Source organism: Betta splendens, chromosome 3 (assembly GCF_900634795.4).
Source record: "Betta splendens chromosome 3, fBetSpl5.4, whole genome shotgun sequence".
Taxonomy (NCBI): Eukaryota; Metazoa; Chordata; class Actinopteri; order Anabantiformes; family Osphronemidae; genus Betta; species Betta splendens.
The window spans coordinates 6710725-6732444 of record NC_040883.2 but is presented as its reverse complement, the minus strand read 5'-3'; the positions used below and the strand labels follow the sequence as shown (position 1 = coordinate 6732444).

The 21720-nt window shown below is 41.8% G+C and overlaps 2 protein-coding genes and 1 long non-coding RNA gene across 4 annotated transcripts in view; 1 reads left to right on the top strand and 2 right to left on the bottom strand.

Annotated features, from left to right (window-relative positions):
• Positions 1-2353: 2353 nt before the first annotated feature.
• On the bottom strand, positions 2354-6238 carry lrrc28 (leucine rich repeat containing 28). Its single transcript, XM_029145226.3, has 10 exons — positions 6078-6238; positions 5480-5712; positions 5287-5327; positions 5044-5081; positions 4697-4834; positions 4171-4377; positions 3977-4079; positions 3225-3397; positions 2931-3090; positions 2354-2845 (listed from the first exon to the last, which is right to left on the bottom strand). The coding sequence occupies exons 2-10, from the start codon at positions 5645-5647 to the stop codon at positions 2776-2778; spliced, it is 1098 nt and encodes a 365-aa protein (XP_029001059.1). The 5' UTR covers positions 5648-5712; positions 6078-6238; the 3' UTR covers positions 2354-2775.
• Positions 6239-6615: 377 nt separating this feature from the next.
• Positions 6616-21720, bottom strand: part of igf1rb (insulin-like growth factor 1b receptor) — a 34560-nt gene continuing 19455 nt past the window's right edge. The window contains exons 3-21 of one of the 2 annotated variants that reach the window (XM_029144044.3): positions 20532-20835; positions 20122-20258; positions 19763-19907; positions 18780-18988; positions 18413-18539; positions 17720-17955; positions 16919-17086; positions 16632-16839; positions 15154-15482; positions 14858-14991; positions 14568-14727; positions 14374-14473; positions 13918-13988; positions 13611-13840; positions 13392-13499; positions 13107-13266; positions 12425-12554; positions 12175-12309; positions 6616-11357 (exon numbers count right to left, since the gene is read on the bottom strand). In XM_029144044.3, coding sequence (XP_028999877.2) covers positions 10832-11357; positions 12175-12309; positions 12425-12554; positions 13107-13266; positions 13392-13499; positions 13611-13840; positions 13918-13988; positions 14374-14473; positions 14568-14727; positions 14858-14991; positions 15154-15482; positions 16632-16839; positions 16919-17086; positions 17720-17955; positions 18413-18539; positions 18780-18988; positions 19763-19907; positions 20122-20258; positions 20532-20835 — 3617 coding nt within the window. In that variant the 3' untranslated portion in view covers positions 6616-10831. Of the gene's footprint in view, positions 11358-12174; positions 12310-12424; positions 12555-13106; positions 13270-13391; positions 13500-13610; positions 13841-13917; positions 13989-14373; positions 14474-14567; positions 14728-14857; positions 14992-15153; positions 15483-16631; positions 16840-16918; positions 17087-17719; positions 17956-18412; positions 18540-18779; positions 18989-19762; positions 19908-20121; positions 20259-20531; positions 20836-21720 lie in introns of both variants that reach the window. The other variant, XM_029144043.3, reaches the window with a different exon arrangement.
• On the top strand, positions 15376-17726 carry LOC129603859 (uncharacterized). Its single transcript, XR_008694095.1, has 3 exons — positions 15376-15512; positions 16762-16880; positions 17015-17726. It is a non-coding gene; the product is annotated as an uncharacterized LOC129603859 (long non-coding RNA).

Here is a 21720-nt window from a genome sequence, read left to right as displayed (position 1 = left end):
GACGCAAACTCCACACAGAACAGCACCTGGCTGAGCCCTGGGATTTGAACCCAGGACCTTATTGCTGAGAGGTTCATTACGCCTCATGAAAGGTGGTATCTGACATTTGATGACAGGCTTCATGTGCAGATTTTAAGTTCTTACCCAAAATGTAACAAACGTGCACAATAAAATATTTTCTCTAGAGTTCAACAACAATAAAAAATAACAAATGTAGTTAAGAATAGATGTGTAATCATAATTTAATACAATGGTTTAGTTTAGCTTCTGATCGCTTTAAACTTGACGGATATGTAAACTCACTTCCTGCCTGATTGCCGTTAACTTTGAACGTGCTCACAAAATGGCCGCGCCCTCTGACGTCAGGGGCCGCGGATAAAAACTAGGCAGCTCTGCCCTCGTTAAAGCCATGTTGACGACCGGGCGGACTGCTGGTCCCCGGTAAGAGCTGCGGGATGAACTGTGTCAAACTGCACATCAGAGTACTGCCTATAAACTTCAACCCACTGCATCTGACTGAAGGAGTACAGATAAAGAATGACCTCAAGTTTTTATGAAAAAATAAAAAGCAGCTCTAAATGTGTCATTTCACTAAACAGATTCTGATGTTACGCAGAGACAGAGACAGAGCAAGACATAGATTGTTTTTTTGTCTTCACACATCCAACCTGTAATAATAATAATAAAAATAACCTGTTGGTACCTCATGCGTTGTCTTCACCACTGCACAGGAAAACAGCAACATCCTCCAAACAGTAAAGACTCACATGAGTGTGATACCATCTCACTGCACTGATTTCTCTTTTTTTTCAGACAATTTCTCGGTTCACCTAGCGGTTAAGCACTCGAGGATGATGAATCTGCAGCAGATGAACTTTGAAACAGGTGCAGCAATAAGGTATAAGTGATAAGTCTTCCTCACTACATCTGTTGTTTTTAGAGCCTCTTTTAACACACTGTGCTCGCTGAGGACAGACATGCAAATGTGGAATTCGCCTGTTCTTGGTGAAAACTGCGCTGCATGTATTATCAGACATCAAAGTGGTATAAATGTTCACACGCGTTAGAATTTGTCAGAGAGCGGAGCTCCAGGCCAGGAGACGGGAACGGACCATTAAAAACTGAAAGCAGAGACATTTTGTATTCATGAGGTGACATTTGTGCGTTATCTACACTGGGCTCAACAACACTCAAGTCAGTTAGTGCTTGGTCTATTAATCCTCCACTCCACCCATCTTCACACTCCACCTTGTCTGACTCACCACAGGAAATTACTTTGGTGTTTGCAGGATCCATCTAAATGCCAAACAGCCCCTCACATTATCAGCTCAACACAGTTCAACTGACATTTTAACAAAAAAATATTTAATATTTTATTAATTCAAATGAAAACAATCATTTCCCAGGAAGGGGTTAGTGTTACTACTGCTACTACTGTGTTAACTTGTAAGAAATACATAAAAAGCTAAATTGTCCTAAAATCAAAATGTGCTTATGTCCTTTTTTTCCTGCCCAAGGTTTCATATTAACACATAATATGAAGTATGAATGCGTTCTTCCATATATGCAGTCAGCAGATGTTTGATAGTCCCAGTGGGACGACAGAAAGCTGAAGCACCAGCAGGAGAAGATCATGGTCCTGCATTTGCCTGTACACTCCATCGATCCTGAGTAATGGAGCCGCTGAGCTTTCTGCTCCGACGTCCTCATCCCTGTATTGTAACACATCATACAGTATTTACTGCAGGCTTCAAGATGGCATTCATTTCCAAGGCACTATGAGAAAAACAGGATGGTGCATACAGACTCCATTTAACACGGGTTTTCTGTTAAATAGGAAGCTTGGGTGTCTCCATGACAGAAATTTGACTATGACTGGTCTTCCTACCGTAACAGTGTAAGTGCATCGTCGCACATACATGTAGGAGAAAACCTAGAACATTTAGAAAACAGATCCCGTAGGACAATGTACTTCAGCAGATGATTAGTAACGCAGTGTAAGAGACAGAAAAGAAGAAGGTTACACACAGCTATGACCGATGAAGACTGACTCAGGAGGGAAGCTCCCTGCCAACCTGACCCAGGGCTTTTTGACACAGCACGTTCCTGTTGCCAAGACGTTTCTATTCATTTGCCACATCACAGAAGACAAAGAACTTGACAACCTGACCGACTTCTGCTTTGAGTTGTAACAGTGACTGCAGTCACTGCTGCAGTAAAAGCAGTTCAAGTATACAGAAGGCGCTAATGCCGGTAATTGTAAGCTGCTGTTATCTGTGTATGGGTCACAGCGGATTTTTACCAGCTGTTGCATTTACACTTCAACATGCGTCCAAAGCAAACTCAGAGAAAATTAAACATCAGTAAACCTTTACTGCAACACAAACAAAGCTAATTATAAATTACAACTGTACAACACAGTAATAGAAACCTTTGTTTGAACTGATGCGTCTGTGGATGTTAAAGTATGTATGTGTTTCCTAATTGTGGTTTCCATTTCAAGCATCTGCTGCATGTGATTCTTTATGGAGACATGAAGGACATCCTCAAAGACATTATATCACAGAAAGCAGTTATAAATTGTACTGTATGTTCTTCAGTAATATGGGTAAAACCAAATGTTCATATTGTAAGATAAATCCATCATTATTGTAATGTGAGAAACATAAATGAAGATACACTAGTTTTACAAAACTCCACCATGCAGGTTTTGGTCTGTCTCTGTGTTCAAATGTTGCTTTGGAGCCACCTGTACATGTCCCATCACAAATCAGGTCAGCCCTGGAGGTTAAAGCTCCGGAGGCAGTGACTTGAGCAGCAATAAGCTACAAAACTCACAGTTGACCTAAGAAGAGAGGAAACAAGTTGGGAAGAATTACTATATAGTATATGCACAGAAATGTTTGAAAACAAATGCACCTTTCTCTAACCTGCGGTGCACTCCTGCCAATGCAGTGTCACGGAGTGGGAAGAGTTTGGGGTAGATGATGGTGAACATGGCTTGGCTGCAGCGGTGACAATGTCCCAGAGGGAACTGAAGCAGATCCAGTAAGCTTTTTGGGAGGGTGATGGGAGGCAGCAGGTTGAGATCTAAATACACAAAAGCATAGGAAATACTTGTAAAATTAGTTATTAAGTAGTTATTAAAGTTATTAAATAGTTTTCCCAGTTGGAAAAGAAGCCTCCATTAAGGTACAGTTCATACAATTAGGGTAAAGTCTCACCCGTTGGACAGTTGTGGTAAATGCGGTGTAAGGCCCTCATGGCGAGCTCCTCCAGGGGAACCACATTATCCTTCTCTGAGCCAACAGCCTTGACTTCAGCTGGAAGCCCAACCAGAGCCTCACTAAGCACCTCCCCAAGATCACCCTCAAGTACGTTAGATGACATGCCACATCTGTACAAGTAAGAATAAGAATAAGAAAAAACCTGCAATTGTCCCACAGTGGGGAAATTGTTTCACACAACAGCACAGAGTGGAGTAGAGAAATACAGCGACAGAATAAAAAGACAAGTTGTGTTGGCACAGTACAACAAATAAAACTCAAACAAAGTTTTCAGCAAAAGGAATAATAGATAAATAAATACATAATTTTACATCAGTCTCAGTTTTCCCAATACGGCCACTTAATACCCCATAATGACATTTACAAATATATATATATATATATATATATATATATATATATATATATATATATATATATATATATATATATATATATATATATATATATATATATATATATATATATATATATATTTATGAGTTTGGTTTTGAGATCCCAGACGCTGAAGCAGAGAAGCTGATGACTCCTGAGGAGATTGTACAGTACTTATATATATAAGTACTGTACAATATATATATATATATATATATATATATATATATATATATATATATATATATATATATATATATATATATATATATATATATATACATGTGAATATTAGCTGTCTGGGAAGCTGTTACCCGCTACAACCGATGACCTTGTTGTACAAATAGGAGGGGAGGCCTTTTAGATCCACGTTGTTGTCCACAAACACAAACTGCAGCTCCCGTGATCTGCCCAGATCTGAAACATACAGCATGCACAGACGCTCTTACCGCATTGCTCGAAACATCTACATCGCGATGGCAACACATAGATAAGAGGACATACTGACCAAGGGGCAAAAAGGTCAGTCTATTAGCAGCCATGGAGAGCTGGTTGAGGCGGTGAAGCCAGCACATCTGGCGAGGTACAAGGCTGAGCAGGTTGTGGTCCACTGTCAGGTTCTGAAGTGACAGACAGCGGTGCAGCCGATCAGGTAGAGACATCAACTGGTTCATAGACACGTCAAGAGTCTCCAGTTCCTGCAGGTCTCCAATCTCTAAAAGGCATAGTACAAACATTAGCTTTTACACATGATATTTCTATTATTTGAAAAAGACTTTTTGATTTAGCTATTTTTCCATTTAATTAGTCACAAAATTATTACAAAAAATTGGCTGTAAATTAATATATGATGCCAGCTAGGCTGAATATTTTTAGCTTTAGCTGTAACATAGATCCAGATCCAGAGTCTCAATGTCCATTTCTATTTAACGCTGTCTGTGCCCTCTGCTGGCAAACACAATAATTACAGCAAAAACATCTTGCTTTCTGTAAGACAAACAACCACGGCTACAGCTGAAGAGGTTCAGTTTTACCAGGAGGAAGGCATTTCAGGTGGTTGTTAGACAGTCGCAGGTGGCGTAGGGACCTCAATCGCCCAATCTCAGGACACAGGAGCTGGAGTGCATTATTGCTCAAGTCCAGAGACTGCAGCCTGGCCAGGTTTCCAATAGCTGAGGAACAAACAACAGTTAGGAGTATCACTGTAGGTCCTGCTAATGCTTCAGCTTTGCTAATGAGGAGTGACATTTTATTTCCTGCTGATGCTTCCAGTTTTGCTTATTTATTTTAATACCATGAAAAACGTATGATTTGTGATTTTGAGAGTTTTGCTAAACTTACCAGACACTAGCAAATTATGATGACAAAATAGAGAGCTTACCTTCTGGAATAATTACTATGTTGTTTGAGTGCAAATACCTTAAAAGGAAAAAATAGATCAGCATTTTGGAGACTTACTAGTCAAAACAGTAATGTTCTTTTGTTGGGTGACTAGTACCCTCCAATATATTGAATTGGCTAATTAGCCTTTAAATCTTTCCTCCATAAATGCTAAGATGTTCACAGAGAATAGTTTCATTTAATTATTTGATTTGCAAACATATGGTTTAGATGTATTACTTACAGCTCAATTAAATTCGGGAGCTTCTGAGCCAGATTGTCAGGCTGATGGAGAAAAAAGGAGAGTAAATAATTGGTGAGTCTAGCAGTAAATATAATATATTTTGTGAAAATGTCCTGGTTATGTTTTTTATACAAGACAACAATGAGAAGTTGCAGTTTTCTATTAATCATGTGATTAGGTTCAGAGTGGGTACCAGCGTAGTCAGTGAGTTCCTCTTCATGTACAGTCTCTCCAAAAACTGCAGGCCTTCGTCTTTTAACAGCTCCACAGGAAAAATATTCAGGTTTTTGTAGTTGAGAAACAGATTCTTGTGGCGCTCCTGCTTGGCCATGAATATGGTTTCATGGAGTTCTGTTGCCATTTCTGATGCGAACCTTCCTCCCCGGTGGAGGGAAATGTCTATTTGCTTTATGGCATTTCAGTTTCCTGGAAGAAAACAGTTGAATAAAAGCATTTCGAGAGATCAAGGGAGAGGTGGAACAGCAGGCAATGTAAATATTTTAATAATCATGTGGAACTGTTATTATGCATCTGCACTGGGTAATGTGCAGCTGATAGGTGACAGGAGGTAATAGCAAATATCTAAATAAGAAAATATGCTATCCGGTCAATAGCAGTGCAACGCGAAAACACTGTGCAGCCTGTAGTTGTAGTTGTGTTGCTGAAGTCTGACATGGTGTCGCTAATGTGGTCTCTCATTTCAGTGTTCTTGTGTTATTGTTAGCAATGTTAGCATGCTAACCAAAGCTGCTACTAGCATGAATGATATGCAACAGAGAGCAATTATTTACCTCAATTGCGCAGGACTATTTCATTCAACTGTAATTCCTCCATTCGCCCGTAAGTGTTTCTAACCGTTAGACGGAAAAAATCCCACCAAGTACCTAGTGGGCTGTTCAACGGGAGCAGGCATCTGTCGTAAACAGCGTATGACGTCAGTGCCGTCGTCAGTCCCCGCCCAGCTTCTTCTTCGGCTATTGACCTGACACGACCAGACACCAGCGGCGCTTTGCTTCCACCTGCTGTTAAGTTGCTAAACTGCATAACATATAACGCAATTGATATTTATTACAGTGGCAAAGAGGGGTGAACATACTGTACCAAGGAAATTAAGATGAGAAATGTTGAGGAAAGCAAGTTACTATTTTATTACCAAGGGGCTGAGTATGAATAAAGATAACTTTGAAAGATATTTTGGGTAGTTGGGTATTTTATCATATTAAAATTCTAACAGTACAAATTTGATTAAAACAAAATGTATAAATGATTTTACATATACCTGAATTGAAAACCTTGCATAAATTACAGTATATAAAGACAAGCAGCGAGAGAGTTTGCATACATTTTTATTCATCTTAAATCTTGTGTAGAAAAAAAAAGAATCAGAAAACACATTCTATTTTCCTTAAGCCAATCAGTTTCGCCAGTAGTCAGAATATATTGATAAGAAAAAAAAATCTTACAACAGCATGTACAAAAGAAAGCCAAATGAAACCTCAGTCTAGAAGATCATTCCAATAGAAACGCAGGAGCTGGAAGGCTATGAATAATTTATACACTCTGTAAAAAAAACTCTAACAAATTGACCACCAATGTAACAAAAAGAGAAAAACAACTGGTTTGATTTTATGTCCGCTCTGTGAGGTGTTACAGTGGGGGAAAAAAATGAGGCAAACATCAAACCACAAACACGGAAATAACCATCCTGACCTCATTACATCAGTACAAAGGGATTAGTTTGCTGTAGGAAGAGGACTTTGAACCAGAAGATCACCAAGGAAAAAATACTCAAAGGATGCTATTTACTGGGATTATGATCACCATGGCACCAAAGTCTTGTAACGGCAGTGAAGAACCTCAATATTCTGTCATGCACCACATCAAGAGGAAATAATATATATAAACACATTACTTCAGTTACTAGAGGTGTTTCCATAGCAACTAGACCAGGTCATTAGTTAGCTCTCGGGTCCCAATTAAAGTGCCTGAATGAAACCAGATGTTGTCTACATGTGAATGGCTTCCTTTCTACCTGGTACATTAGGAAGGGAACCGCTTCAGGCGAATGTAACAAACCATGAGAGTGCGTAAGGAACGCCTATTAGCCTGCCAGGTAACCGGACAAGTTATTAACAGCGCAGCAACGGTTTTGAATCTTAATTCTTGCTAGAACACAGCAGCTGTACTCTGGTTGACAGATGTACACTAGACACACAAAAACATCTTTGTTTGAACTTTCCATTTACAGACAGCTTGATCCCACCAATTATCCTCTTATAACATCACCTTTACACAGGTAGCGCTTTTCTCATATTGTATTCTAGACACAAAGCTAAGGATCCACTCCAACCACTTGGAAGTCGAGGGAACATCTTGGTGGCAGGATATGTAGAAGGGCTTTTAATGTGTTTCTGTGACTGAAATGTAATGCATCACACAAGAGGCACAAACTGGGGCTGTCGAATAGAGAAGGGAAAGGTGTGGAGGTCAGGAGGTTTAACAAGAGAGAAACACATCACCGGCCTGTCACAGCATGACTCTACTTCCTTCCTTTTATCCATGGTCATACAAGCTCCTCACACACCAGCTAAGAAATAAACCACACAACAGCCGCCTGAATGACTTGTTATTGAACTCACTACTGAGCCCCATGAACTCCCCTCCCCACACAGGATGGTTTGGTTTGTGGTTTGAGTTCGACCATATTAAAAGCAGTCAGCAAGACCATCAAAACAGCGGGACAACTGAGATGACAATTTTTGTTTATCGGTACACATATACAGATTTTAAAAAACAAAAAAAAAACAACAAAAAAAAAACTAAAACTAAACAAAAAAAAAAACAAAAACAAAAAAAACAGTGAGGTAGATGGATGGATTAGAGAAATAAAATCTCCCCTAAAATAGCAAAGCGACATCAAAATGTCGGGGGGGGTGGGGGTTGTGGGGAATTTGTACAGTGATATACACTTCACAAAAAATTATATAAATAACCAGGAAACATCTGGGATCCAAATGCAACACTTTGAGGTGAATGAGCCTATAAGATCTAATGGTCCTCTGATCATATTCATAGTTTGTTGGGTTTATTCTGGGTGCAGTAGAGAAGTCTCGCAAAGAACATATTCAGGAGAAGACATGGGGTTGCATGGTCATATTTCTTAAAGCATTAAAATCATACCTTAGTGCTTTAGGATGTCGCTCCATTTGTTTCAACAGAACTTCCTTTCAGGGATCTTACATGATATGTAGGGTGGTAGGGGTGGATCACTTCAAAAGCTTACACAAAAAACCCTTTTGATTAAAGAAAGACATAAGCAGAAAGTGAAATTCTCCTAAGTGGGTTTTGCATCTTCCCATTGCTAGGACCTGCTGCTACATTAAATCAATTCTACTTTGCATTTGCCTTGTACCTTAAACCCAGTGTTTTTACACACAACATATGGAGCCATGAAATTGACAAAATGTAATAAACGGTTTTTAGACAAGTCAAAAAAATATACACAATGCATCAAAAAAACTTAATACTAATAATTCCTACAACATATTTTATTTAAACCTATTTCTTTAATCCTCATTTTTCCTTTTTAAATGTTTTGCCTTTACTCACATCTTTCATGTCAACACAGCACAGGCAGCTATGTTAGTCAGTAGCCATGTCTAGTTGCAGCAATTTAGAGCCTGATGCAAAAGTATGCAGCACAGATTACAAATAATATAACATGAATGGTTGAGAAATATAGCCTTAGCTAGATAGCCAGCTAAAATACCAAACATAAAATATTAAAAATAATAACTTAATATAATTTAATGCAATATTACAATATTAAATTAAATTATTATTCCATCAATTTCATCATGACCTTTGTAATATTTTTGAATTGACTTAACCAGCCAACTACATTTTGTCAGTGATGAGCCTCCACAGAAAAGTGCAAGATCCCAATAAAACCTGTTAAACCCCATTCCGGTTTCAGACTGGTGTAATGTAAAGGCTAAAGGAAGCGCAATACCAGAGTTAGAGAAGGACATGGTGTGAGCCACACTGAAAAGATGCCTCTTTGCACAAAAAAGGAAAGTAGAAAAGGATTTAACTTTCTCTTTGACCTGAGATTGAGTTGGGACTCCACAGTGACACTGGGCCTCACCCTAGAGTGACAGAAGTTGAATTTGAACATCAATGGTCACTGGCGCCATCATAGTCGTGTAGTCAGATGGGAGGGAAATGCAAAGCATACTGTTTTACCCTTAATGAAGAAAACCAGCTCACATACATTTTACACTATTACAAGCATTAAAAATGGACTATAGTGGAAACATTTTAGAGCCAACCTGAAGCATTTCTTCTCTTTTTATATATAGATATTACCTATATTACAACCACAAAAGAAATAAAGAATAGCAGCTTCTTTCTGTACATAATGAATGTCTCCAACAGTATAAAAGTTAGAAAAGTGGCATAAACAACTGGTGTGTACATAAATGCTCTGCCCACATACAGATGTTGGAAACACTGGAGACTAATGACTAGTCTAAAAAAAATACTTGTTTGTTCAAAACAAACCTTTCGTGATAGAGAGCCAGTTGTCATATTCGCTTCTTTATGCTCCTCCCTCCGCTCCCTCCCTTTGAAGTTGACCTTTTAACAGTTAACCCGTCACAGAACAGCACACTGTGACTAGATGTAGCTCATGTACACATAGAGCCACATAAGCAAGATCTACAATGTTAGTAAAATAGCTGTCGAGATCAAAAAAGCAGTAGGAGCGTGGTTCTGGACTATGGAGGGAAATTAAAATCCCTTCGATCAGGTTTAAAGAACTCCACTAACTGGTCAAAGGGCTGTTTTTGGTTGCATTTTCATTGTGATGTGTTTTATTAACAGGAAGGAACTGTAGAAAACAAAACTGAAAAGGTAATATTTTGGCAACAAATTTGGCAGATTTGATCTTTTTCCCTCTGGCTGTTTATTTTAGCAGACGGGCCGTTGAACCGATATAATGCTGACTCCCAGTCTGCAGCCAATGGAGACGCTGACTCCTCCGAAGTGCTTTTTCTTTCCCATTAGCTATGCTCGACAGTTACACCATAATGCCCCCCAAAAACGCCTCATCTGAAAACATGAACGAACATGAACAAACAATTTATAAAGTAAGCCCAGCCATAAAGAAGGAGAAAGATCTCCCGCAAATGATATTCAATTTCCTTTATGTTTTGTTTTTGGTCTTCCTACTTAGCTTACCTAACAGCAAAGGCAGAGTGACGTCTGACAGCCAGCTGGTATAAACCATAAAGTAGTAAAATACCAGTAGAATAATGAAAAAAAAAGTGTGAGGACTTACAGCAGAACATGGACCAACAGACATGTTCATTTGACAGTCTCCTTTCTGAAGAGCCACATCCCGGTGGGTGGACATAGTTTCACTGTGTTTCATTAATAACAATAAAAAAAAAAAAGAAAGAGATCCCACTAATTGTGACATCAGGTTCTGCAGAGCAGCAGGTGGCAGGGTTTGCAGTCCAGTCTAGTGGGTGTCGCTGTGCCATCAGCAGGCAGAGGACTGTGGGAGGGGCATGGCACGTTCGTTTTTGCGTCCTCCGTTCATGTGCGCATACGGCGGTAATTCCTCCAGAGACGACCGCACTGTGGCACCCGTGCCTGTCCCCATACCTGAACCTGCCACGGGACCTGGCCCCGACAGCCCGTTGGCGGCCTGGTGGCCGGACGGCTGCTTGTCCACACCAGCTGTCGAAGTACAGGGAGAGGACGGGGAGCTGGGGGCTAGCGACGGGGCAGGTGGAGTGTCTGAGGAGGGGGAGGGAGGGTTCTGTAGGGGGACTGGGTTTTGCTGGGTCTGTGTGGATGAAGGGGGATCCAGGGGAACGCCATCGATGTTGTCCATCTTGTCCAGGTGGAGCTGCGGCACATCGGCGGGCTTGTTATCAGCACTGTAGAAAAAACTGACCTCTTTGAAAGACGCGTCCAGCTCATCCTTTATGCTGCTGATGATCTCCACGAAGGATGGACGTATTTTAGGATTGTACTGCCAACACATTCGCATCAGCTCGAACCTGCACACACAACAGATGGGTCCACAACATCAACATGTCCTCTTACCAGTAAATCAATTCTTACTTTGCCTAATGTTTGCTTTCTGAAACTAAAACAGTAAAGAAATGGCTCCCTTGGCCTGAGCTGTACTTCAAACAAGATGTTTATGAAGCACAAGCCAAGGCAGCAATTAAGTAACTAATGCTGCTTTCATCAAGGTCCACCAGCTGGAACACGGTACGTTCCCTCAGACTGAAATTAAAATCAGTTACTTTGGAAAGGTGCTGATGAGTTGAATTGTCAGTACATTTTGTGCAATATGCAAAGCTTAAAGTACAGTATGTTGCAGGAGATTCAAAGAAAGTGTATCACTGTGTCCTCATTGGAAAGTTGAGCTGATAAAACAAAATCTGATAAAAACTTTACAGTTTTGAAACTGTTCTGTAATTTATACTCTCTGTTTTCCGGAATTCTGAACATTTAAAGCTATGTGTAAATGTTTTGCTGTGCTCAGTGACTGCTCAGCAACTACAGTAGGAGAAAATATGCTGTACCTGCAGCTATCAGAACTCTGTCAAGTTATTATAATGTTTACATCCATAAAGATGATGTACACTTAACAACACATACATAGTGAAGAACAGAAGAGCTCAGAGAGAAACACGCGGGTTGTCAATGTAATTAGCACGGCGGTGTAGAATTCCCAGTGAAGCAGGCAGCACTTTAGTCAGCAAAGCAGGAGAAAATAAGGTAAACAGACGGACAACAGGGCGAGAGCTTGTCGTTGCTGGATGGTAGATAGTTCTGCAGGAGAGGATGGTTGCGTTTGTCTCTTACAGCATGTCGGGACAGTTCTGCGGTTTCTCCAGCAGGCCTCCTTCCATGACGAAGCGCAGCACCTGCTCATTGGAGAGACCCTGGTACGGCTGCTCGGCCAGAGTAGCAATCTCCCACAACACAACCCCGAAGGACCTACGCAGAAGGACAGGGAAGGGCCTCAGGATGTCTGCCTTTCATCAACTGTAGAACCAGACATTTAGCACAGAACGAAGCCAAAAGGTGCTTTTATTTGTGGGTTCCAGCTCACCAGACATCAGAGTTTGTGGTGAAGACTCCGTCCTTCAGTGACTCGGGTGACATCCAGCGGACTGGCAGCAAACCCTTCCCACCTTTGCGGTAGTAATCGGTCTCATAGATGTCTCTGGTCATGCCAAAATCTACCAACACACAAAACAACACAGCGCTCTGAAAAGGTAATATTTAAAAGCTGAAAGCAACACAAAAGCAAACTTATATAAGGGTAACTATAGGTGTCAGAACAGCACTAATAATAAACGGTTCAGTTTGCACTTTTACACCAGAGAGGATCAGCAACTTTAAACACCCAGTTACACTCCTGTTCTAAAAGGGGTCTGTTTACAGAGACCGCTGCTTCTTGTGGACTTCCACATTTTTAGCTGGTTCACAGAATGTGTGGCTGCCTCATGAAGTAAGCATTTTGCAGCTGCACCAGCTTCAAGCAGATCCTTCCTGATGATTAGCTTAACGGTGCAAACCGGAATCCATATTCACTTCTTTCCAAAATACACAAACAATAACTTGTCCAACCAACAACTCAGAAGATCATTAAAAGCCACTATAAGCCGGTATGCATGGTGTTCACAAGACAGCAACTGTAAGTATATCACAGAAACTGTCTGAGCATAATGAAACGTCTGAACTCCCTCCCATCTCTGCTCCGTAGCTGATGACAATCTCTTCTGCTTTACCTCCTATCTTAACAGTGAAGTCCTCAGCCACCATGCAGTTCCTGGCTGCCAGATCTCTGTGGACGAACTTGTTGGAGTTGAGGTAAGCCATGCCGTCGGCGATCTGTCCAGCCATCTGTAGCATCTTTTTCAGAGGCGGGAGAGACAGACTCGACCACTGCTGCTGGAAACGGAAAGAGCAAAGACACGTGAATAAGGGGACTAAAAACCACAAACGTTTAGAAGAAGACAGCAACTCACTGCACCAGAGCATTTCTGACATTCAGTACAGACACAGGACAATACCTCTTTCGGGCGGAGGGAGCGCAAGTAACTCTTCAGGTCTCCCCGCGTCATCAGCTCCATGATGACTAAAGTGGGCTGGCCCTGCGAGACCACTCCCAGAAGTCGAACCTAAAAGAACATTTCAACAGTTTGACTCCAAGCGGTTTAGTCTTTCAGGCAAGACCGTGACAAATATACTTAGGATAAAAAAAAGACACGCGTGTGTTTGTGTTCATGTACCACATGGTGACAGTTAAACTCCTTCATGACGGAAGCTTCATTCAGGAACTCTATTCTCTCCCTCATGCTGGCCGACTCATTGACAGTCTTGATGGCAACACGAGTCTCTGGTTCATCTTTGACCACGCCCTTCGCCAGGCCTTCATAAACCATGCCGAACGAGCCCTGGCCAAGCTCGCGGTTCAAGGCGATCTTCTCCCGTGCCACCTCCCATTCATCTGGAACATACACTGCACAACGAATACAGTATATGTATTAATGCAGATCTTTACACGGTGGATGTTGAACTGTGCACCGAATAACTCACTTTCCGCGGCGCTGAAGTACTCTGGGTTGACTGAGGCATAAAGGACGCCATTTCCAAGCCGGTCACTGTTCCTGACGAAAGCAGAAACAAAAACGTGTTTACACGAACGCCACATGAATGCAGATGTCTGAATTCTCAAGGACTTTACAATGGAAAGGCACGACCTTCCTGAATACGACAATACTATTATATAACATTAAGAACAACAACTCACAATCACACAAGTTTAGAAAAATAAAAAGGACTGAACTGCATCAAGTGCAGGTGTCTGACGCACATTTACATGGAGGTCAATGCTTCTCATTTACTTGATTTTTCTTGTTAGTTAGGCTGTTTCATTATTCTGCTGCATGAAATTCTGTATCTTGACTTATATTTTGTATGTTTTTATTGTTTATGGTCTCTATATAATTGCATATATTCAAACCTTTTTGACTACAGCACCCTGAATCTTACCTTTTCTTGTTAAGGATCACCAGCAGTGCAATAAAAAAGCAGATGAGGAGGACAATGCAGACCGGAATAAAGATCATGGCGTAGAGGGCGTTTTCATATCCTGTTGAGTCACAGTAATTGCAGTGTTTGTTAAGTGTGCAGTGTAAATAAAATTGCAAATGCACTTAGATCATGCGGCAGGTTGAGTGTCTTACGCTCAGGCACATAAAGATCCAAACTCTGTGTCCATGAGCCGTTGCCAGCCAGTGACGTGGCTCTCACTCTGACCGAGTAGTTTCCTGGACTGAGGTTGGACAGACGAACACCACGCAGGGAGTGGTACGTCTGACCAGAGACACACTCGTGCTTCTCAGTCTGACAATGAGATAGAGGAAAGGTGTAATAAAAAGTTATATTGGGCAGAATTTCATAGGTCAAGATCCCTTTGTAGTTGCTGTCAAAATCAGTGAGTTGCTAGCAGCTGGAGCTGCAGATGTTGTCTTACCTCAGCAGCCTGTTTAAATTTGATCTCGTACATCAGGATGAGACCGTTCGGGTGCTGTGGCTCTAGCCAGCGCAGAAACACCCAGTCCTCGTGACCCTCCCAGGTCACTGAGCCTGGTATGTCGTCAGCCTTTTCTGATGAGGCACAGGGAGACGGGGTTACCATGGTGACAACATAGAGTCAGACGTTTAAATAGCGACAACAAACATCAACAGCAAACACCTGCATCCTAGAAATAGTGATTCAACAAACTGTGACAACGCTAAAGCCTCTATGATGACCGTTGCTCCTCTAACCTGCTGGCTTGGTTCTGGAGAAGACAAACTCCGCAGCGCTGCAGCGTTGGACCTGACGATTGCAGGCATGGATGTCGATCCGGTAAACCGTGAACGGCTGCAGGTTGGAGATCTGCAGCTCGCGCTCCGTCACCGATTGCTCCACAAACTCAAACTCTCTGACCACAGGCTCCAGGCCAGCCGCGCCGCTGCTGCTGTTGTTGTTGTTGTTGTTGTTGCCAGCCGCTTGGAGAGGGGGCACAGTGCTGCTGTTTGTGCGCAGCCGATTGCGCCGGGAGTGAGTGGAATTGGCAACCCCAAACAGATCCCTACGGCGACGATCTGGTGGCCTGGAAAGGATGGAAAAAGAAAACGTGTTTGTGAGTTTACAGACAGTCTTTTGACAATTATACTTGTATTTTTATAGTATATAAAATAAGAGGTTGTTCACACAGTTAATGTACATCAACACATTTTAACGCTGTTTGAAAAGGGAATGAAGGAAGGTTTGTGTGTAGATGTGGGTAAAGCACAAAAGGTCTGTTTTTAAATCCTGGGTCTGAGTTTTGTCATTTGATGATGCGGCCATATTGATGCCAGAGCTGCTGGAAATCCTTCCTCTTCTAACCTTGAGTCTATGACTGATTTGCTTGTTTTCACCGACATGTGGTTTTCATTTTACCTGCTGGAATGAAGCATATTCTAAACAAAATTACCGAACAGTTGACTTGTTGCGATTGAACATTTGAGGGCAAAGTACTGTATGTTACAAAGTGAATTTTTGAGCGTCCTCACCTGCTTTTAATTTTATGACGAGAGAGGAGAAGAGCTATGGTTGTATTGTACCTCAGTATCACAAAGGTTTTCTATGTATAAAGATTCATTCTTTCAAGGGCTTTAGAATTTAAGCTTCAGCTATTTTCACCAATCAGGGCACATAAATGTTTTCCATCCCTGGTTGATGACAGTTCCACCAAATGTGGAAAAGTCTCTGCTGTGCATGTTACGAATGTTACAAATCACATCAGTATAGCCTCTGAAAGTGACATGCATGGATAATACACAGTTGTGGCCTGAGTTGTTGCAAGCCAAACGAAAAATGCACAAAATCTGATGACAAATGTTGTTTATCTCTGAAACTAAGCACGTTTATTCATTTCCTTCTGCATCTGCCAAACATCCTGAGAAGCAATAACCAAATGCACTGAGATGTGTGCATGTATACGTGTGCGTGCGTGCGTGTGTGTGTGTGTCAGAGTGTAAAGACACAGAGAGATAATGTGATGCAGCTGTCTAAAGCAAAAGGAAGCAGTCTTGGTCTTCAAATCAGACTGAAGCAGAAATGTAATTTTGTGACAAATTAGATAAAAAGAACTGTAACCTCCCATTACCTCCTTCCTGGAATATTTAAGAAAATATATATACAAACCATAAATGAACTGTGGTTATAAACTTAGGACTATAAACTGTAGACAGCTAATGATCTGAACTCAGCCTACCTCGGTGTAAATATTGAGTTGTGCAGGAAGTTTTCAAAGACTTTTCGGTAGGAGGCATCTGCAGCCTCAGCTTCCAGATCCTCCACTGACTTGGGGCATGGGCAACAAGGGCCTTTATCTGCCCCCTCAGGGTCTGGCTTCGTGGGTTTGGTGTCCTCTTCCTGGTCTCCCACACCTATGGCAGCTATCCTTATGGGAATCTTCAGCTCTGCAGGAGGGAGAAAAGGATGTGTAGTCAACAACTAGGAGGTGAGTTGTGTGGAGTTTGCACTTGTGTATGTATGTACCCTTTGAGCAGTAGTTGTGCTGGTACAGCTCCCTGTCTTCTGCTTGTTGCTGCCATCTGACCAAGTAGTAAGTCTGATTTCCATTTGGTGAGACAGGAGGTGACCAACGCACCACCAACTGTGTAGACGAGTTGGAGTACGCTCGCACATCTTGAGGCATGGATGGAGCTGAGAGAAGGAGACACACACACACACACAAAAGATTATCCTTATCCGAGATGCCGATCACCATGTGCTGCTTCGTAAACCTTGATTTCTAAGAACTTTTGGGGAAACGTCTCTCCTCCGGGCTGCGTTGCAGAGTCAGTGCAGATGTGATTCACTGACCTCCTGCTATGTCTTTACAGTGCAGCTGGATTTGTTTAAAGCCATCTTTCATTACATCTAATTGTATTATAGCTTTTGTAAATCAGTTTTGATCCAGCTTTTGAGCTGCAGCTGTGTTTATTTCCTCTCCATTTCCTCACGGTATATTTGGATTAAAACCAGAAATGTCTTCACACTGTCATCATAAAACAGTCAATCATTCATCTGAAATGAGCACAAATGTGAACTGAACATTGGCCGTCAGTAAGCGTGTTCTGGTGAGAGCGCATGTCACAGAGATGAAAGCGTAGTTCAGTTTTCAGCTTCTAGCTTTGACACAACCACTGACTGATGCTGTGGACACTACTATTCACTGTGGCCTGATTCAGCAACGTGCTCACTCTCACACTAGCAGCCTCCCAAGGCTCACAGAAATGTTCATTTTTCACCAATGCCAGTGAATAGATACCGCATATTAACATCTGAAATGTTTACCTGAAGGGGTTGTGCGGATGTAGACCACCTTGCTCTTAGCACTGGGCATATGTCTGTCCTCCACCATGAGTGTTATAGCTTTGACAAAGATGGCGTACTGTGTCCAGGGCTTCAGGCCAGACAGGAGAACTCCGGGGTCTGAGTCCTTGTCCGGCCTCAACTCCACATCCACCATATTCCAGCTGTTGGAGCCACAACCGTCCTGCCCCTCAAACTCTGTGATGTTTTGAAATGGCCTGGAAGAAGAAGTTGCAGCTTAGTAGCAAGTATTTTAGTAGTACCCTTAAGTATTAAGTTTAGTGATCACAGCTATAACTTCACAAACTCAAATCTGCATTAGTAAACCAGTGTATTTCTACACATTTCATGCTTTAGGACGTCACCCCCTCCTTTAAACTAATATATTTCATTAAGCTTTCTACCTGCCTTTGCCATTACTTTGATATAAAGCATTTCTCACTGTGCTTATCTTAAAATATGTTGCACTAAATATGAATAAAACTTGTCATTCGTTAGATTTCTTTGCTGCTCAGTGGATTTACTGTCCTGCTAATCAACCTGATTGTAGGGTTTGGTGAATCACTGACTCTTGAATCAATCTAAAAGGCTGAATAGAGTTGAATTCATTATCAGCGCTGCAATCAAGCTTGGGAGAGGAAGCAGCTAATGACTAGGAATAGTGAAAAGACATACGCCTCCTTGTAGTAGACAATAAAGCTGATAAGGTCTCTGTAGTCTGGGGGTCGGTAGCGTTGCCAGATCAGTTTGATCCTTGTACTGCTGGTGGTATTGGACTTGAACTCCAGGATGGTGCTTTCACCTAGGACAGAGTCGGAGCGGAGGGGTAATATTTAAGTGCTTCAGCATGTTTCTGTTAAAATGCGGAACAATTAGTCTTACTGACAGAGCAACGCAGTAAACACTGTCACATGATTCACAACACCAGGCTCACAGGCGGTGTTTGCAAACTGCTAGTGAACTAGAGTAAGTGCAGCACATGTAGTAGAGGTAGCAATTAAAATTTTTGTGGTTTTCAGCCCAAAGCTTATTTGACCCTTACAGCTGGCTCTGTCGCCGTTATTTCGGAAATCGCTCTCATCAAAGTGGCCCTGGATGCCCGTCTTGTCCCACATTTTGCGGATCTCGGACGTGCAGAGCTTCGGGTTGGCTCTGAAAAACAGCTTTCCTGTTTTGATAGTGAGGTTGTGCTGCTTCCAGTCCCAAAGATACTGGAGTTGCTGGTTGTCGAATGCAGAGAAGGCGTACGTGCTACAGGACAGAAAAAGGAGGGATGAATAAAAACTGGAAAGTCCAAAAGAGTGTGTGAAAGAAAGTTTAATTAAAGATGAAAACTGCAATACACATTTTTTCCTTTTCCATAACAGAAAGCTTAACCGAAGAAAAGGTAGCAGCAGATTTAATACTCTGTCACATGCAAGTGTGAAAGTAGAGGCAAATCACTAACACAGATTGAACCTTTTTTTTTTATATATATATTTTCGGAAACAAGTTTAAGAGTCACTGAGTAACACCCAGACATTCAGGAATGATTGCAATGTGGGCCTTCGGACAGTGAGAGTGAACTCAAGGAGAAACAGATGAAGTGAAGGCTTTTCCATGACCCTGAGGGAACCTTTCCTTGGACTGTTAGCAGTTATGCTGCCTTCAAGGTCTTAGGAGAAAACGCTAGGGCTCTGCTGTTTGCTTTATTTACTTTTTTTCCACATTTCCAGTTAAAACCAAATGAGTTTTTAAAACTTAGGAATTGGCATTACTGTAAACCAGCCCAATACAAGGAAGCCTGGTGTACATAAAAAAAAAACTTTCCAATCTGCCTGGACACAGTCAAAACATTGTTTGCTTTTCTTTTCCTGCTGTCAACATTTCAGTGATGACCCTGACTAAACCCACAACACTACATGTCTACGCTTCACATTTTACACATTTACCGCTACTTATGTTTACGTACTACAAAAGCTGCATGTGTGTGTGTGTGTGTGTGTGTGTGTGTGTGTGTGTGTGTGTGTGTGCGAGGGGTCCTACTCGTCCAGCAGTTCTTCTCCATCGATGTATCTGAGGCTGCGGAGGAAGGCCAGGGAGCTCAGCGTGTGGGAGTGCCTGATTCGCACATAACCAGTGACCCTCTGGATCAGACCTGTGAAACTCTCCAGCTCGGCCACCATGTTGTCTGAACACAAACAAACATCATCTGTATATATCCACCGTTCACTAGAAGAAACAGAGTCTTTTACAAAATGCACATTTCCATCTACGCTGGAATATTCAACACTATTATCCATCAGTGTCATTACTTGCAGTTGGCTTTTGTGAATCCCGTTGGATGAAGCAAAAATCTGCATTAACTATACAGAATTATGCAAAAACAGAGACAGAGTACTTACATCCTCTGCGGATGTTGATGTGCAGGTTGCCTCTGATAACAGTGCAGCCTTTCAGAGACTGAGCGGCGTCCATTGAGTCAATCACTTTCTCCTCACATACTTTATCACACAGACCATCACAGGCTGTACAGAACATACTGAAGACAGAGATTTAGAGAGAGATTATAGTAAAGGCCCAGCATGTCTCAAAAACACTCTAAAATCTGAGAGTAAAATAAAAGCTGATGGGAGAATATAATGTACTGAACGTAAATGCAAATCTGTGTGTAATTTAACAAATGCACTTTGTTATGGTCAGAGTTTGTGCAGACTTCCTTTGAACACAATGGAAGCATCACTCCATGACATCTAGGAGACACTCCTGGATCTAATCAGAACCTAAACCGCCCCCCGTGGCGACCGCGGCTCACCTGTTTGGCGCAGTGCGCGTGTACCCCGACGGGCACTCGGGCATGCACTCCCCACCGTGGATGACGAAGCTGTCGAACTCGGGAAGGTGGACTCTGGAGCAAAGCTCGGCACTGATGCAGCGCCAGCCCTCAAACTTGTAGGTGCCAGGAGGACAGACGGCCACACACCGCCCTTGGTGGTAGTAATGCACACACGCGGCGCATGCTGTGTCACTGTCAGGGACTGTGCAGCTACCCAGACACTGAGGGTGGCAGCACTCGCCATCAGCTGTACACGCTCGGCGCACACACTTCTCAGGGCATTCTGGTAGGGAGACGCATAGAGAGAGGGGAACATTACGGACATCTATTCTATTTTCTACTTTTTCATCCACCCCCGCAAAGACATAATCAAGTCATCAGTAAAATCAGACCCAAAGCTCATCTAGAAATCAACAAACAATGTTCTCTTTCGTTAAAAGAAGTGTTCCTATTTTGGCAAATATGAGAACGTAACGCCTTAGATTAGGCAGACTAGAACTCTGAACAAATTATTCTTGTACAGCATTTTACAGATGTTGCGTTTCCTCTATCAGCAGTCCAATTAGTCCAATCAGCATGTTTTAAAGAGCTACAGAAGTCAAAATCATAAATGTTCATGTTTTTCTGTGCGCACCACACTTACTTAAATGTTCTTTTTTGTGTTCTCCACTCTCAAAATATTGGTTTCTATAGCATGTTAGTCTTTATGGTCTTTTTTTCTTGAAGTAACCTAATGCATTTGAGGCCTTTACAAATATCTTTTCACCTTAACTTTGAGGTTTACATTTCCCCTATTTTGGGCTGTTTGTCTGATTTCCATTGCTCCTCCAGGTGCAGTGTGTCTCAGATATCTTAAACTTAGCACCTATGATTTACTATGTGTTTTTCTACTGACAAGATTGATGTAAACCTTGTGATTCTCTCATACTCAAGCGTCCAGGCTGTGCATCTCTCTTCACTTCCTTAAAGCTCTTTGCACTGGACCGTTAGACATCCTATGAACTCCCTCTCTCTATCTCTCTCTGACCATTTGTACCTTATTCAAGATGTTCTGGATCTGTATCTTAGTCCTCCAAATGGCAAAACCTCCTCCTGCTCTTTCTCTCTCTTTCATGTTCATGTTATCCTTCTTACTCTTTTTTTTTGAATATTTACTTCTGGGAAGGTA

Excerpts from the sequence above, each read along its gene's own strand:
- lrrc28 (XM_029145226.3), bottom strand. The coding sequence starts at position 5,647 with ATGGCAACAGAACTCCATGAAACCATATTCATGGCCAAGCAGGAGCGC. Across the intron at positions 4,080-4,170 it reads ACTGACCTTTTTGCCCCTTG|ATCTGGGCAGATCACGGGAG; the intron begins GTCAGTATGTCC and ends TGTATGTTTCAG. Across the intron at positions 2,846-2,930 it reads TTGGCAGGAGTGCACCGCAG|GTCAACTGTGAGTTTTGTAG; the intron begins GTTAGAGAAAGG and ends CTCTCTTCTTAG.